Source organism: Chiloscyllium plagiosum, chromosome 5 (assembly GCF_004010195.1).
Source record: "Chiloscyllium plagiosum isolate BGI_BamShark_2017 chromosome 5, ASM401019v2, whole genome shotgun sequence".
Taxonomy (NCBI): domain Eukaryota; kingdom Metazoa; phylum Chordata; class Chondrichthyes; order Orectolobiformes; family Hemiscylliidae; genus Chiloscyllium; species Chiloscyllium plagiosum.
In genome coordinates, this window is record NC_057714.1 from 115,207,091 (window position 1) to 115,222,809 (window position 15,719).

Genomic DNA, 15,719 nt, shown 5'->3' on the forward strand with positions numbered 1-15,719 from the left:
GATTCCACGCACAAGTTCCCTCCGCTATCCCTGATCAGCCCTACTTTCTCCCTGATTATTCTCTTATTCCTCACGTATGAGTAAAATGCCTTTGGGTTCTCCCTAATCTTATCTACCAAACCTTTTTCGTGCCCCCTCCTGGCTCTCCTCAGTCCATTTCTGAGCTCCTTTCTAGCCAGCCTGTAATCCTCTAAAGGTGTGCTAGATCCTTGCTTCCTCCACCTTACGTAAGCTGCCCTCCTCCTTTTGACGAGAAGCTCCTCTGTTCTCATCATCCAAGGTTCCTTAATCTTACCCCTTCTCATCTGTCTCAGTGGAATAAATGGGTGCATCACTCGCAACAACTGCTCCTTAAACAGTCTCCACATGTCTGCTGTGCTCTTTCTGTGGAATAATTGCTCCCAGTCTGTACTTCCCAACTCCTGTCTCATAGCATCATAATATCCTTTTCCCCAATGAAATATCTTCCCTTGAAAGGAGACCTGAATTGACCCCACCCACCACCTGCACCTGGCTGACTCTATTCTCACTTTAAACAACGTTTCCTTTAACCCAGTCTCACTTACTCCAAGTCGAAGGTGTAGCTCCAGGTACCCATATGGGTCCCAGTTATTCCTATCTCTTTATGGATTACATAGAACATTCCTGTTCCAGTCCTACTCTAGCACCCAGCCACAACTCTTTCTCTGACAGAGCGATGACATCACATAACATATCAACTACCTTAGGGGGCTTGGTTAGCTCAGTTGGCGGGAAGGCTGGTTTGCAACACAGAGAGATATCAGTAGCAAGGGTTAAATTCCCACTATTCTCCTTCTACCACCAATTGTTGCCCTCTAATCCCAGTCCAAAGATGTGCAGATTAGGTGAATTGGCCATGCTAAATTGCCCATAGTGTTAGGTGCATTAGTCAGGGGTAAATGTAGGGGAATGTGTCTGGGTGGATTGCTCTTCGGAGGATCGGTGTGGACTTGTTGGGCCGAAGGGCCTGTTTCCACACTGTAGGGAATCTAATCTAATCTCATAATCTAATCTAATGAGAGAGCAGCCCTAGGGTCTGGTAGCACTGCCTTTATTTTATATCCACATTTTTGCTTTACAGAGGACAACAATCTGATGTCTCAGTTCAATATAACAAAGATTTGAGAGCACATGTTGATACCTGGCCTTGAATGTGATCTGTATCGCCGTTCGACTTGTTGATAAATAGATGGAGTGGGCCTGTAAAACACCAAGCTCAGGACAAATTTCAAACACACCCTGGTCCTCCTGGCTTTCAACTGGAGCTGTGGAGAGATGAGAAGAGTTCAACATTGATTAACACTATCCATTCAGTCTGGCAACAAAAGACAGTTCACCATTTCCCCCTGGACAGGAAGAAAGTGAAGGAGTGGGATGGAGGACTTTCAAAATGTTGGTACTCTCTTGCCTTGTTGCCTCTGTTGTGTGACAGTCCCAATCCCAGCTTCACCAATGCCACTTTGTCCATTCCTGGATTGGCCAGTCTGAGTTTTTGTTCACTCTTTCAGGGGATGGGAACAGATTTGTTGCCCAGGAGAAAGTGAGAACTGCAGATGCTGGAGATCAGAGTCAAAGAGTGTGGTGCTGGAAAAGCACAGCTGGTCAGGCAACGTCCGAGGAGCAGGAGAGTTGATGTTTCGAGCATAAGCTATTCATCAGGAATCAGATTTGTTGCCCAGCCAAATTGCCCTTGAAATCATCAATAAAGTATCGGTAACAGAAACAGAAATTACTGGAAAAACTCAGCAGATCTGGCAGCATTTGTGGAGAGCAAAACAGAGTTGATGTTTAGAGTCCAATGACTCATCTTAAGAACTGAAGGACTGGGAAATTATGTTTTTTTCTAAAGGGGAAGAAGGAGCAAGTCAAACGGATAATGAAGGTTCCCAGAGCAAAAGACAAAGGGAATGCTAATGATGGGAGAAGAGTGATTGAGATGCTAAATGTTAATGATATGTTTGGATAGGTGAAACTAGGTACGCTGTCCTGACAGCAAAGCCAACAAGATGGAGGTGGAAGTGTATGAAATGGCGGACTGTACTACTCATGCTCTGAAATAGTTTAACTCAATATTGAGTCCAGACGGCTATAAATTACCTGAGCAAAAAATGAGGTGCTATTCCTCCAGCTTATTGCAGTGGAACACAGTGGCCTAAGATGGAAATGTTAGCATAAGAGCAGAATGGTACATTAAAGTGGCAAGCAACTGGAAAGCCCCTTCACAGGACCCAACAAGTTAACTCTGTTTCTCTCTCCGCAGACACTGCCAGACCTGCTAAGTTTCTCCAGCAAATTCTGTTTTTGTTTCAGATTTTCAGCATTGGCAGGTCCTTGTTTTTTTTAATAAAGTGCAAATCCTGCATGGTCCTGCATCCCTGCTAAGAACAAGGATGATTGGGCCTCCTTCTGGGAATGATTGTTGCATCCAAAAGAGAGCCTTTTCATCTATTCAGGTTATTAGATGCGAGCCCAGATCATGGAGATGAAGGAATCTAGAACTAGAGGGTCCTCCATTTACAACAGAGATTTTTTGAAACCTTTTCCAAAAGTGGACAGTGTTTTGTGTGTTGAATAATCGATTGTCACATGGTCAGTTGATGAACTTGACATCTTATGTAATTGTCAGCCCAAGCCTGGATGGCATCCAGGTCTTGCTGCATTTGGACTATTTCCATATCTGAGGAGTCACAGATGGTGCCTAACATTGTGCAATCATCAGGTGAACAACCCCACTTCTGACCTTAAGATGGAGGGAAAGTCATTGACGAAGCAGCTGAAAATGGTCGGGCCTAGAGACACTGCCCTGAGGAACTCCTGCAGAGAAGTTGTGGAGTTAAGATGAACGCCCTCTAACAACCAAAACCATTGTCTGATGTACCAGGTATGACTCCAATCAGTGGAGAGTTTGCCCCCTGACACCCATTGGTTCCAATTTTGCTAGGGCTCCTTGATGTCACACTCAGTAGAATGTAGCCTTGATGTCACAAGGGGAGGTAATGGACTAGTGGTTTTCTGGCTGGACTGTTAATCCAGAGACTCAGGTAATGTTCTGGAGACTTGAATTTAAATAAAAATCTGGAAGTAAGAGTTTAATTTTGACAATACTTATTCCTGCAACATCGACTCTCTTGCTCTATAGATGCTGCCTGATCTACTGTGCTTTTCTAGCGTCACACTTTTTAACTCTCATTTCCAGCATCTGTAGCCCTCACCTTCTCCTATTCATTGTTGATTGTTGGAAAACTCCATCTGGTTCACTAATGCCCTTTAGGGAAAGAAACTACCATCTAGTTTGGACTACATGTGACTCCAGACTCACAGCAATGTTGTTAACTCTTAACTGCTCTCTGGGATGGGCAATAAATGCTGGCCTAGCCAGCAACATCCATATTTAATGAATGAATTAAAAAAACTGTCTCCCTCACCTCAACCCTCTGGAGTTCATAATTAATTTGACTAAACGGCCCTTCAGCAACTCAAACTGAGTGTTAGTGCATATAGTGATCATGAAACTACTGGATTGTTCAAAAACCCATTAGGTCCATTAATATCCTTTAGGAAAGATAATCCGTCATCTATCTGGTCATGTCAGTTGTAACTCCAAACCCACAGCAACATGGTTGACTCTTAATTACTCTCTCCAGTGAATTCACAAGCCCCACTCAGCAACGTTCCAGGAGGGTGGCTCACCACCACCTTCTTAAAGACAATAAGTGCTGACTTTGCCAGTACTGCCAATAATCTGGGAATGAATTTTTAAAAAGTGTTCTGATTAGCCAACTATAAGGAGGGCTATTGGTCTGCTTTTGATAACTGAAGAGCACACAGAGTGGGGAGCTTTAACAGTTAAACCTTTATCTCCTACAGTCTGTATGTTTATCATGGATTTACCTCCTATACCCTTGGATCTAATCCAATTTACAACCCTTTGCATTTAAAAAGAAACCAAATGTTGAAATAATGCTGTTTGCTATTAGTGCTGAAGTCAATTACACATGAAATCAAACAATGCTCGTTCTCATTTCCCTTGGTCCCAAGTGGACCTCCAGAGGTATGTGTGTGGCATGGCTTCTGGAAAGGAAAGTCATGCATCAGGTCGCTGATCCATTTGGAAGGAACATTGGTATCAAGTTACTGTTCCAAAGAAGTGTAATATTGGACTAGAAATGTTCACTTTATTTCTCCCTCCACAGATGCTGCCAGACCTACTGAGTTTCTCCAGGATTTCCCTTTCTCTTAAATCAGATTTCCAACATCTGTATTTTGCTTTTATACATTTGGTACTATGTTAATCTCCCAACTCTGTGTTGGAAGCTGGGATTACACACCAACTGTCCACAGCCCACACGTTTGGAAGACCTATGATGAACTACATTGGTGTACAAAATGGATGGTAATCCTCATCTCAGTGAGTAAGGCACTTCAAGTCTTACCAATTGTTGCAGACCAGAAACTCTTTGACCCCGTCCTGTTCAGGAGGAAGATCTCCTTTCTCCTGCATTGTCCAACCAAGCAGATTCCAAAATTGACACTGTCGGTGGAAAGCTCAAGGAACGGCAGGTCGAAGAAAGCATGGAGAGGAATGAGCTGTAAAGAGGAATCTCAGTTTTCAATCTCAGTCTTCCCCACAGCACAGGTATTCCATACAGTATTTCAAATAACAGAACAAACATTTGTAAATTTGTATTTTGCCAGTCAGGAACAAATGGAGGGTGTATCATGAATGAAGAAGAAGGTAATAAAGTTGCTTTCAAAAGAGATGTCATCTATGATGTGATCTAAATTGAGTTCATCATTATCCTCCAGGTGAACTGATTGTTAGGGAAAATAACCCAAATATCACGGTAGTAATAAAATGACAAAAAATTGGCAATTCAGTTACAAATACTTTATTCAAGACCAATAAAGAGGGCACTCAGGAGACTGCATATCTTCGCCACTTTGCATTAACTTTATTTGAATTACACATCTTTTCCTGGTTTGTTGAAGCTCTATAACTGCTATAACGTTTGATTAAGAGCTGCCATCTTGCTGAGGAAACAATCAGGCTAATTAACTTTCTGAAACCTGCTGTGGAAGCTCTGCTCACATTTTGACAGTTGTGATAAATTGCAGCACAGTAGCTGAGATAATCCGTAAACAGTCAAAATTCGAAAGAAAACAACAAACATCATTCAAAAAGAAAAAAGCCAATTTTCCCCATCTCTCACAGTTAACTGGTGGATTCTATAAAAAAACAAATAGAGTCATAGAGACATACAACACAGAAACAGACCCTTTAGTCCAACTCGGCCATGCCGACCAGATATCCTAATCTAGTCCCACCTGCCAGCATTTGGCCCATGTCCCTCTACACTCTTCCCATTCATATATCCATCCAGACACCTTTTAAATGCTGCAATTGTACCAGCCTCCACCACATCCTCTGGCAGCTCATTCCATCCACGCACCACCCTCTGCGTGAAAAAAGTGGCCTAATGAAATACTTTATACAGTTCCAACATAACCTTCCTGCTTTTAAGCTCTGTGTCTCAGCTAATAAAGACAGGTATCCCTTACGCCTTCTTAACACCTTTATTTACCTGTCCCACTATTTTAAGGGGCTGGTGGACATGGAAACTAAGGTCCCACTGATCCTTGGTGTTTCCCAGGATCCGACCATTCATTACGCATTCTTCTGTCTTGCTTGACCTTCTCTTAGAAAGCAGTGAATCTATGAAATTTATTACCGCAGAGTGTTCTAGAGGCTGGGTCATTAAATATACTCAAGGCTGAGAGAAACTCATTTTTAATCAGTAAGGGAATTAAGGATAATGCTGGAAAGAATGGAAAGTGGAGTTGAGGATTATCAGATCAGCCACGATTTCCCTGAATGGTGGAGCAGTCTCAATAGGCCAAAGCCTAACCTCTTCTCCAAACCTTATGTTCTCACTTCTTTCCTTTTCTCATGGGGGATGCGGGCATCACTGGTTGGCCAGCATTTAATGTCTGTCCCTAGCTGCCCTTGAGAAGCCCATATAATATCTTAACTGTCTCCCTCAGCAATGTGGCTGTCCCTGCATCACATGGTCTCCAGCCGTTTAAGAAAATAGTTCACCACTATGTTCTCCAGATCAATCATGTATTGGCAATAAATAGATACAAAACTGGCTTCATCATAGGAGACAGAGGGTGGTGGTGAAAGGATGCTTTTTGGAATGGAGGGTTGTGACTAGTGGGTGTTTCACGAGGATAAGTGCTGGGACCTCTGCTGTTTGTGGTCTACATAAATGATTTGGAGGAAAACGGGACTGGTCTAATTAGTAAGTTTGCGGATGTTACAAAGATTAGTGGAATTGCAGACAGTGAGAAGGACTACCAGAAGACAAAGCAGGATATAGATCTGTTGGAGGCATGGGCAGAAAAATGATGGATGGAATTTAATCTGGATAAAAGTGAGGTGATACATTTTGCAAAGTCAAATACAGTTGGAAATTATACAGTAAATGGCAGAATCCTTAAGAGTATTGATATGCAGAGGGATCTGGGTGTACATATTCACAGATCACTGGAGATGGCAGTGAAGGTGAATAAGGTTGTAAAAAGGGTCTATGGCATGCTTGCATTCATTGGATGGGGCATTAAGTGTAAGAATAGGCAAGTCATGCTGCAGCATTACAGAACTTTAGTTAGGCCACACTTGGAATATTGCGAACAGTTCTAGTCACCACACTATCAGAAGGATGTGGATATTTTGGAGAGGGTACAGAAAAGATTTGGAAGGATGTTGCCTGGTATGGGTGATTTTAACTATGAAGAAAGATTGGATAGATTGGATTTGTTTTCAAATCCAAAGGGTTGACGGGCGACCTGACAGAAGATTATAAGATTGTGAATGGCATGGACAGAGTGGAAAGTATGAGATTTTTTTCCCAGGGTGGAGGGGCCAATTACTAGGATACAGAGGTTCAAGGTGCAGGGAGGGCAGAGTTTACAAGAGATGTGCAAGACAAGATTTTCACACAAAAGGTGGTGAGTGCCTGGAACGTAGTGCCAGAGGAGGTGGTGAAAGCAGACACAATAGCAGCATTCAAGTAGCATCTGGATGAATACACGAATAGGAAGGGAATACGGATCCTTTAAGTGAATACAGTTTTAGAATGGAAGAACAATAATTGTCAGTACAGGCTTGGAGGGCCAAAGGGCCTGTTCCTATGCAGTATTGTTCTTTGTTCTACTTTGTTCTAAGTGCTGGTCCAGTCACGTGATATAAACTAATTAATAAAAGAAGAATAATTCTTATGAGGAGGAAAGAGAACCTGGTACAAAAACTTCAAAAGGCCTTTGTACATGTATCCTCTGCCCCTGTATCTTACCTGTGTTGTCTTGTTGTTGTACTCAATCACAAGGTCCTGCTTAAACTCCAGTTTCCGTTTTCTCCTTGGACTCCAATATTCCTGGGATTTCAACAAGTCCAGAGAAGTGCAAAATGCAATGGTGACCTGCAAAGAAAACCAGGAATCATTAGTGTTGTATAGCACTGGGTACCTGTTTGCATTGTTACAACTGAAGTTGGAGGGGTGCACTGACTCTTTTTTAATCCCACTCCTCCACTGGTTTTAACACGCCCTAAATATAACCATGTTTATGATATGAGTAATTCTATAACGACTCAGATATAGGGAGAATCAGGTTCAATATTAAAAGCAAATCAGCCAGGTTTCTTTAATCAATTGCAAAGAATTGTTTTATTGTCAAAAACAAACTTACTCAAACAAAGGTAAAATAATTAATGACAAACAGTTTGGACTATGCAAATATAGATTCTATGAGCTTTCTAATAAGCAGGTGCACAAGCAAACTTGTACAAATAAACATGTGCAAACATTAAAAAACATACAATACACACACACACTTCTACAGAATATTACATTGGTAAAGAACAGCTAAACTCATGAGAAATGGATAAGTCACGATTGTCCCAAATATTCTGATTCTGAAGCTAGTCTGTACACACAACTGGTGGAATGCCTGGCTGAATTTCCTTTTCTTCAAACGGTGGGGCATATTCAAACAAATCCTCTCCAGCAATTACATCTAAGGATACGAAAATAGTGTGGGAATATGGCACTGAGGAGGATGGGTCAAAATCCTGGAATTCTCTTCCTTAAGGTCTTGTGGCTGTTCCTACACACCAAGGATGGCAGGAGTTTAAGAAGCCAGCTCATCACCACCTTCTCAAGAGCAATTAGGGGTGCGTAAAGAATGCTGGCCTAGACAGAGAAGTCCATATCCCATGAACAAATTAAAATAAATGTATCACTCTCACAGTATTTTGTAAAAACCTATTCAGTCTATGTATGATTGAACTGGTAAATATGTATTAGGTTTATAGCATAATATTTTCAAAGGAGGCAGGAGCACATGATTGGCTAGCATACTAAATGCTGTAAAGATGGATAAATGTTTATCCTAGGTGTATGAATTCATAAATGTGGCACATTTAAGAACACAGATTTTGGTACATTGTTGACTCTGCATCAGTAACCTTGGCCAGGAACTGCTCTCATGCCTTTGATGTAAGTGTGACAAAAGCACCTTCTGTATGTGTAAACAGAGTTTCTGCTGCACTTCTGGCAACATTACACATTAGGCTCCGGGAAAGTTCCTCAACATAGATAGGGCTATGACTTTAAGGTAATGCTAATGGGAAGGGGTGGAGAGAAAACTCTCATGACATCACACTTCAGAACCTAATTTGAGAGAAGGTTGTAGTTAAGTCTCATTCCCCTATATGCCCTCCTTGCTGACACTTACGTGCGTGCATTGTTGGGGATATAGTACCAGCATCTTCGCATTCTCTTCCCTGTCACTGTTCGAAGATTTAAGGCTGTTTTTGGGGTCCACATTCAAAATGCAGAAAGGTCGTTTCAGCAAAAACTGAAAGTATAGAGGAGTCTCAGTGGAATTCGTCAGTTTGAAGCCACGCGTCGTCAGGATTTCCTTTTGGATCTGGATAGAGAGAGAAGGTGGGAAGAAAATCAGGGAAAGAGAATACGTAGTTCATGTTACTGAATGGGTAGGATTTGGAATATACTGACAGGGTGGTGAATGCAGGCATCACACAGGAATTGAATAAAATTTGAAGGAGGAAAAAAAATGCAAGGATATAGAGAAAAGGTGGGAGTGCAGACCTAAATGAAACACTGTTTAGTGCAGATTCAATGGGACAAATGGTCTCCTTCTGTGTTTTACAATCTATGATTCTATACACAGGAATTGAATAAATATTTGAAGGAGGAAAAAAAATGCAAGGATGTAGAGAAAAGGTGGGAGTGCAGACCTAAATGAAACACTGTTTAGTGCAGATTCAATGGGACAAATGGTCTCCTTCTGTGTTTTACAATCTATGATTCTATAAAATCTATAGAATTCCAGCCTCTCACTGATTAAGCAGAAAGACTAATACTCCTGCTGTGCTGAAGAAAGAACTATTACCAGCTCTTTGTCTGGGGAGAGTACTGCCACCAGTTATCTTTGTTTTAATTAATTCAGAGGTCCTAATTGGTTAAAAATAGAAGATGAATTACTCATTAATTTTAACACAAAGAGACACTCATATAGTCCATTCTGGGGAAGGTGGGACTTGTACATGAAGGACAGGTTGCACCTGAACTGGAGGCGCACAAATATCCTGGATGGGAGATTTGTTCATGTGGTTCAGGAGGGTTTAAACTAGTTTGGCAAGGGGGTGGGAACCAGAGCTACATATCTGGTGGGGGGTGTAGTTGCAGATGGGGCAGTGACAGGATGTAGTGGATCTATCAGGAAGGTTTTTCATGTAGTGAAACAAAGGGATCAGTTAAAGTGTGTCTGCTTTAACGAAAGGAGTGTCAGAAATAACAGTGACGAACTTGGATCAGTACTTGGGACTATGATGCTGTGGCTATAACGGAGACGTGGGTTTCACTGGGGCAGGAATGGTTGCTAGACGTTCCAGGGGTTAGAACATTTAAAAAGAACAGGGAGGGTGGAAAAAGAGGAGGGGGTGTAGCATTGCTAATCAGAGAGTGCATCACAGCTACAGAAACAAAGGTTGATGAGGAAGATTTGTCTACTGAGTCAGTATGGATCTAAGTTAGAAACAGCAAGGGAGCAGCCACCTCATTGGGGGTTTACTACAACTCCCTAATAGCAGTAGGGAGATTAAAGATCTCATAGGCTGGCAGATGTTGGAAAAATGCAGATGTAGTAGGGTTGTTGTTATGGATGACTTCAACTTTCCCAATATTGACTGGACTTCCTTAGTACAGATGGTTTGGATGGAGCCATTTTTGGCAGGTGTCCTCAGCAGGGTTTCCCTACACTATCCCAAAATCATCCATGTGCTTATCTAAGGATTGTTTAAATCTCCCTAATGTGGCTGAGTTGACTACCTTAGCAGGTAGGGCATTCCACGCCCTTACCACTCTCTGTGTAAAGAACCTGCCTCTGACATCAGTCTTAAATCTATCACCCCTCAATTTGCAGTTATGCCCTCTCGTACAAGCTGACATCATCATCCTAGGAAAGTGTCTTTCTCTGTCTTCGCTATCTAATCCTCTGATCATCTTGTATGTCTCTATCAAATCCCCCCTTAGCTTCTTCTTTCCAATGAGAAAAGACCCAAGTCTGTCAGCCTTTCCACATAGGACCTTCCCTCCAGACCAGGCAACATCCCGGTAAATCTCCTCTGTACCTTTTCCAATGCTTCCACATCCTTCCTGTAATGGGGCGACCAGAACTGTACACAATATTCCAAGTGTGGCCGCACCAGCGTTTTGTATAATGGCAGCATGATATTGCGGTTCCGGAACTCAATTCCTCTACCAATGAAACCTAACACACCGTATGCCTTCCTAACAGCACTTTCCACCTGGGTGGCAACTTTCAGGGATCTATATACATGGACTCCAAGATCCCTCTGCACATCCACACTACCAAGAATCTTTCCATTGACCAAGTACTCTGTCATCATCCTGTTATTCTTCCCAAAGTGCATCACCTCACATTTAGCTGCATTGAACTCCATTTGCCACCTTACTGCGCTGTATTCTTCTATGTTCTATGTTCTATGTACTCTGTCATCATCCTGTTATTCTTCCCAAAGTGCATCACCTCACATTTAGCTGCATTGAACTCCATTTGCCACCTCTCAGCCCAATTCTGCAGTTTATCCAAATCCCCCTGCAACATGTAACATTCTTCCAAACTGTCCACTACTCCATCGACTTTAGTGTCATCTGCAAATTTACTAATCCATCCACCTATGCCTGCGTATAAGTCATCTATAAAAATGACAAACAGCAGTGGTCCCAAAACAGATCCTTGCAGCGCACCACTAGTAACTGGACTCCAGGCTGAATATTTTCCATCAACTACCACTCACTGCCTTCTTTCAGAAAGCCAGTTTCTAATCCAAACTGCTAAATCACCCTCAATCCCATGCCTCTGCATTTTCTCCATCAGCCTACCATATGGAACCTTATCAAAGGCTTTCCTGAAGTCCATGTATACCATGTCAACTGCCCTACCCTCATCTACATGCTTGGTCACCTTCTCAAAAAACTCAATGAGGTTTGTGAGACATGACCTGCCCTTGACGAAACCATGTTGACTATCTGAAATCAAATTGTTGCTTGCTAGATGATTATAAATGTTATCTCTTATAATCCTTTCCAAAACCTTTCCTACAACAGAAGTAAGGTTCACTGGTTTATAATTACCTGGGTCATCTCTGCTGCTCTTCTTGAACAAGGGCACAACATTTGCAATCCTCCAGTCCTCAGGTACTAAACCTGTAGACAATGACGACTCAAACATCAAAGCCAAAGGCTCTGCAATCTCCTCCCTGGCTTCCCAGAGAATCCTCGGATAAATCCCATCCATCCCAGGGGACTTGTCTACTTTCACTCTTCTAGGATTGATAACACCTGTGCGTAACTAACCTCAATCCTTTCTAGTCTAATATCTCATACCTCATTTTTCTCCTCTACACTATTCTCCTTTTCCTGAGTAAACACCGATGAGAAATGTTCATTTAGCACCTCTCCAATCTCTACAGGGTCCACACTCAACTTCCCACTTCTGTCTTTGACTGGCCCTATTCCTACCCTAATCAACCTTTTATTCCTCACATGCTTATAGAAAGCTTTAGGATTCTCCTTTATTCTACTTGCTAAAGACTTGTAGGGAACTTGTGCGTGGAGTCTGAGCAGATAGGGAAAGCCCTAAATGAGTGAGAAAGGAGGATGCTAAGCCGCTGGCGAAGATCTTTATTTCCTCACTCTCCACGGGATTCGTACTGGAGAATTGGAGGGAGGCAAATGTTCCTCTTTTCAAGAAGGGTAATAGGGAAATCCCTGGCAATTACAGACCAGTCAGTCTTACATTCTATGTTCTATGTTCTATGTACATTTGACTCCAGACCCACAGCAATATTGTTAACTCTTAACTGCTCTCTGGGATGGGCAATAAATGCTGGCCTAGCCAGCAACATCCATATTTAATGAATGAATTAAAAAAACTGTCTCCCTCACCTCACTCCTCTGGAGTTCATAATTAATTTGACCAAACGGCCCTTCAGCAACTCAAACTGAGTGTTAGTGCATATACTGATCATGAAACTACTGGACTGTTCAAAAACCCATTAGGTCCATTAATATCCTTTAGGAAAGATAATCTGTCATCTATCTGGTCATGTCTGTTGTAACTCCAAACCCACAGCAACATGGTTGACTCTTAATTACTCTCTCCAGTGAATTTACAAGCCCCACTCAGCAACATTCCAGGAGGGTGGTTCACCACCACCTTCTTAAAGACAATAAGTGCTGACTTTGCCAGTATTGCCAATAATCCGGGAATGAATTTTTAAGAAGTGTTCTGATTAGCCAACTATAAGGAGGGTCAGCAAGATTTTGGAAAAAATTCTGAGGGATAGGATTTATGACCATTTGGAAAAGCATAGCGTGATAAAAGGCAGTCAACATGGCTTTGTGAGGCCCATATCCCTCCAAACCCTTCCTATTCATATACCCATCCAAATGCTTCTTAAATGTTGCAATTGTACCAGCCTCCACCACATCCTCTGGCAGCTCATTCCATACACGTACCACCCTCCGTGTGAAAACGTTGCCCCTTAGATCTCTTATATATCTTTCCCCTCTCACCCTAAACCTATGCCCTCAGTTCTGGACTCCCCGATCCCAGGGAAAAGACTTTGCCTATTTATCCTATCCATGCCCCTCATAATTTTGTAAACCTCTATAAGGTCACCCCTCAGCCTCCGATGCTTCAGGGAAAACAGCCCCAGCCTATTCAGCCTCTCCCTATAGCTCAAATCATCCAAGCCTGGCAACATCCTTGTAAATCTTTGCGCTTGACTTCACTTTCCCTACTGAAGAGTGCAGGACATCATCAGATCAAGTGAACCTTAATACAATCGGCAATATTAATCCTTTAAGAACCATTACCTTATGGAGCAAACACCCAGGACGAAGTGAGGATCATAGAGCTTATGATCATAGAAGCCCTACAGTGTGGAAACTGGCCATTTGATGTTTGCACATTGTACACTGTTAAATCTCATGGGAGGCAATGGCCTAGTGGTATTATCACTAAACTATTAATCCAAGAAACTCAGTTAATGTTCAGGGGACATGGGTTCAAATCTCACTATGGCAGATGGTGGAATTTGAATTCAATAAATAATCTGGAATTAAGGATCTAAGGATGACCATAAAGCCATTGTCAATTGTCAGAAAAGCCCATCTGGTTCACTAATGTCCCTTAGAGAAAGAAATCTGCTATTCTTACCTGATCTAGCCTACATGTGACTGAAGACCCACAGCAATGTGGTTGGCTCTTAACTGCCCTCTGGGCAAGTAGGGAGAAGCAATAAATGCTGGCCTAGCCAGAGATGCCCACATCCCATGAGTGAATAAAAAATATTACCTGTTGTCTTCTGAACAGGAGGGGGTAAAAGGCAAAAGCATCTAGGCCAGGGTTGTGTCAGGTTAGAAGCAGCAAGGCAAAGGGTTCTAGGCTTTGATAATTGAAAGCCCTGCCCCTCATTGATGGAATAATCAAGAGTTCAGAGGCAGAAGACCATTGGCGATAGATGGGGATATGGGACTGGAGGAATAATAAGAGATCAGACATTGGAGGAAGTTGTAGTTGCAGATGGAAAATTCCAATCTTGAGAGGGAGGCAAAGACAAAGTAATGAATGTAATTCACAAAAGGGGGCTGGTGTGCTAAAAGTGGAGTGTGGGGGAGGTGACAGAAGGGTGGGCAAGGAATAAATGGTTGGTGCTGATTTAGGAGAATAGAGATGTGTTGGGGGAGGGGAAATCTTGCTAATGTTCTTCTTGTGGAAACTGCATGTGTGACAGCATTATGTGAGAGCACAGTTAGCCGAGGAATGAAAAGCTTGCTGCCAATTGATCTCAAGACACAAGTAATAAAAAAAACACTTAGCTAGGTTAGTAGAGGCCTCTATCACCAGGCATACACTGAACTGTATCTCAGCAAGAAATCAAGGTTAAGGGCTTTTTTTTTAAACAAAGTGATACTTGTTTTGAGATCTGAGTCAATGTTAAATCACTCACCTCGCCTTCCAGTCCATCTGGGATCAAGTCACTTGCAGCTGCATAAAATGAAAGGCCTTCATCATCGTCATCCATTTCCACTCTTAACCTGAGCACAGACAGCTTGTGAGTGTATCATATTGTTTTCTGCAGCCATTTAATAATGCTCTATGAGGACCTTTGGTTGCAAGTTCCCCTCAAACTCATGTGGGATGCACCCACCTTTGGTTCCAAGTTTTTTTGCATTCTGTCTGTCAGGAATGTATTGTGTACCTGACCCATTGTAATCTGTGTATACATTCGACAACTTAAAGAGATCTGTATCAAACACTGTCACACCGAGCTTCCGATTGAAGATGTAGGTTTTAAACAGAGGCATCAGTGGTGTGGAGGATATAATAAACTGATCTCAAACCGACAGCTGGAGTATTATGATAGTGTTTCTCGGCTGATGAACTCCAGGATCTTATTTTTTGAGTCAATTGAGCTGCTCTCACTAAAATTGCAATGGGTAAAGACACCATGTGACATCTGAGCCACACAGATCAAAAGGATACTGAGTTTAGGCTGTTTCTACTGTTCTTAACAAGACATGAAAGGTGGTAAGGTAAAAGAAAAGTATTGTGGATGCTAGAGCTTTTAAATAAAATAGAAAATGTTCAGGAAGCATGGCAAGTCTGGCAATATGTGTGGAGAGAGAAAGAGAATTAACATTGTAAAGAAGAGTCTTTTGAACTCAAAACATTCACCCTGTTTTTCTCTCTCCACAGATGCTGCCAGACCTCCTGAGTTTCTCCATAACTTTACACTTTTGTTTATGAATGTAGTTACAAAATGTATGTCCAAAAGTGTGTGTAATAACATAGAACATAGAAGAATACAGCGCAGTACAGGCCCTTTGGCCCTCGATGTTGCGCCGATCCAAGCCCACCTAACCTATACTAACCCACTATCCTCCATATACCTATCCAATGCCCGCTTAAATGCCCATAAAGAGGGAGAGTCCACCACTGCTACTGGCAGGGCATTCCATGAACTTACGACTCGCTGAGTGAAGAACCTACCCCTAAATTCAGTCCTATATCTACCCCCC

General features: G+C 42.2%; 1 protein-coding gene across 4 annotated transcripts in view; it reads right to left on the reverse strand.

Moving 5' to 3' along the window:
• Positions 1 to 15,719, reverse strand: part of dlec1 (DLEC1 cilia and flagella associated protein) — a 186,422-nt gene that overhangs the window by 3,380 nt on the left and 167,323 nt on the right. For 3 of the 4 annotated variants that reach the window (XM_043690852.1, XM_043690850.1, XM_043690851.1), the window contains 5 exons: positions 14,648 to 14,735; positions 8,818 to 9,012; positions 7,377 to 7,502; positions 4,455 to 4,608; positions 1,163 to 1,286 (listed from right to left, as the gene is read on the reverse strand). In XM_043690852.1, the coding sequence (XP_043546787.1) occupies positions 1,163 to 1,286; positions 4,455 to 4,608; positions 7,377 to 7,502; positions 8,818 to 9,012; positions 14,648 to 14,735 (687 nt within the window). Of the gene's footprint in view, positions 1 to 1,162; positions 1,287 to 4,454; positions 4,609 to 7,376; positions 7,503 to 8,817; positions 9,013 to 14,647; positions 14,736 to 15,719 lie in introns of those variants that run through there. The other variant, XM_043690853.1, reaches the window with a different exon arrangement.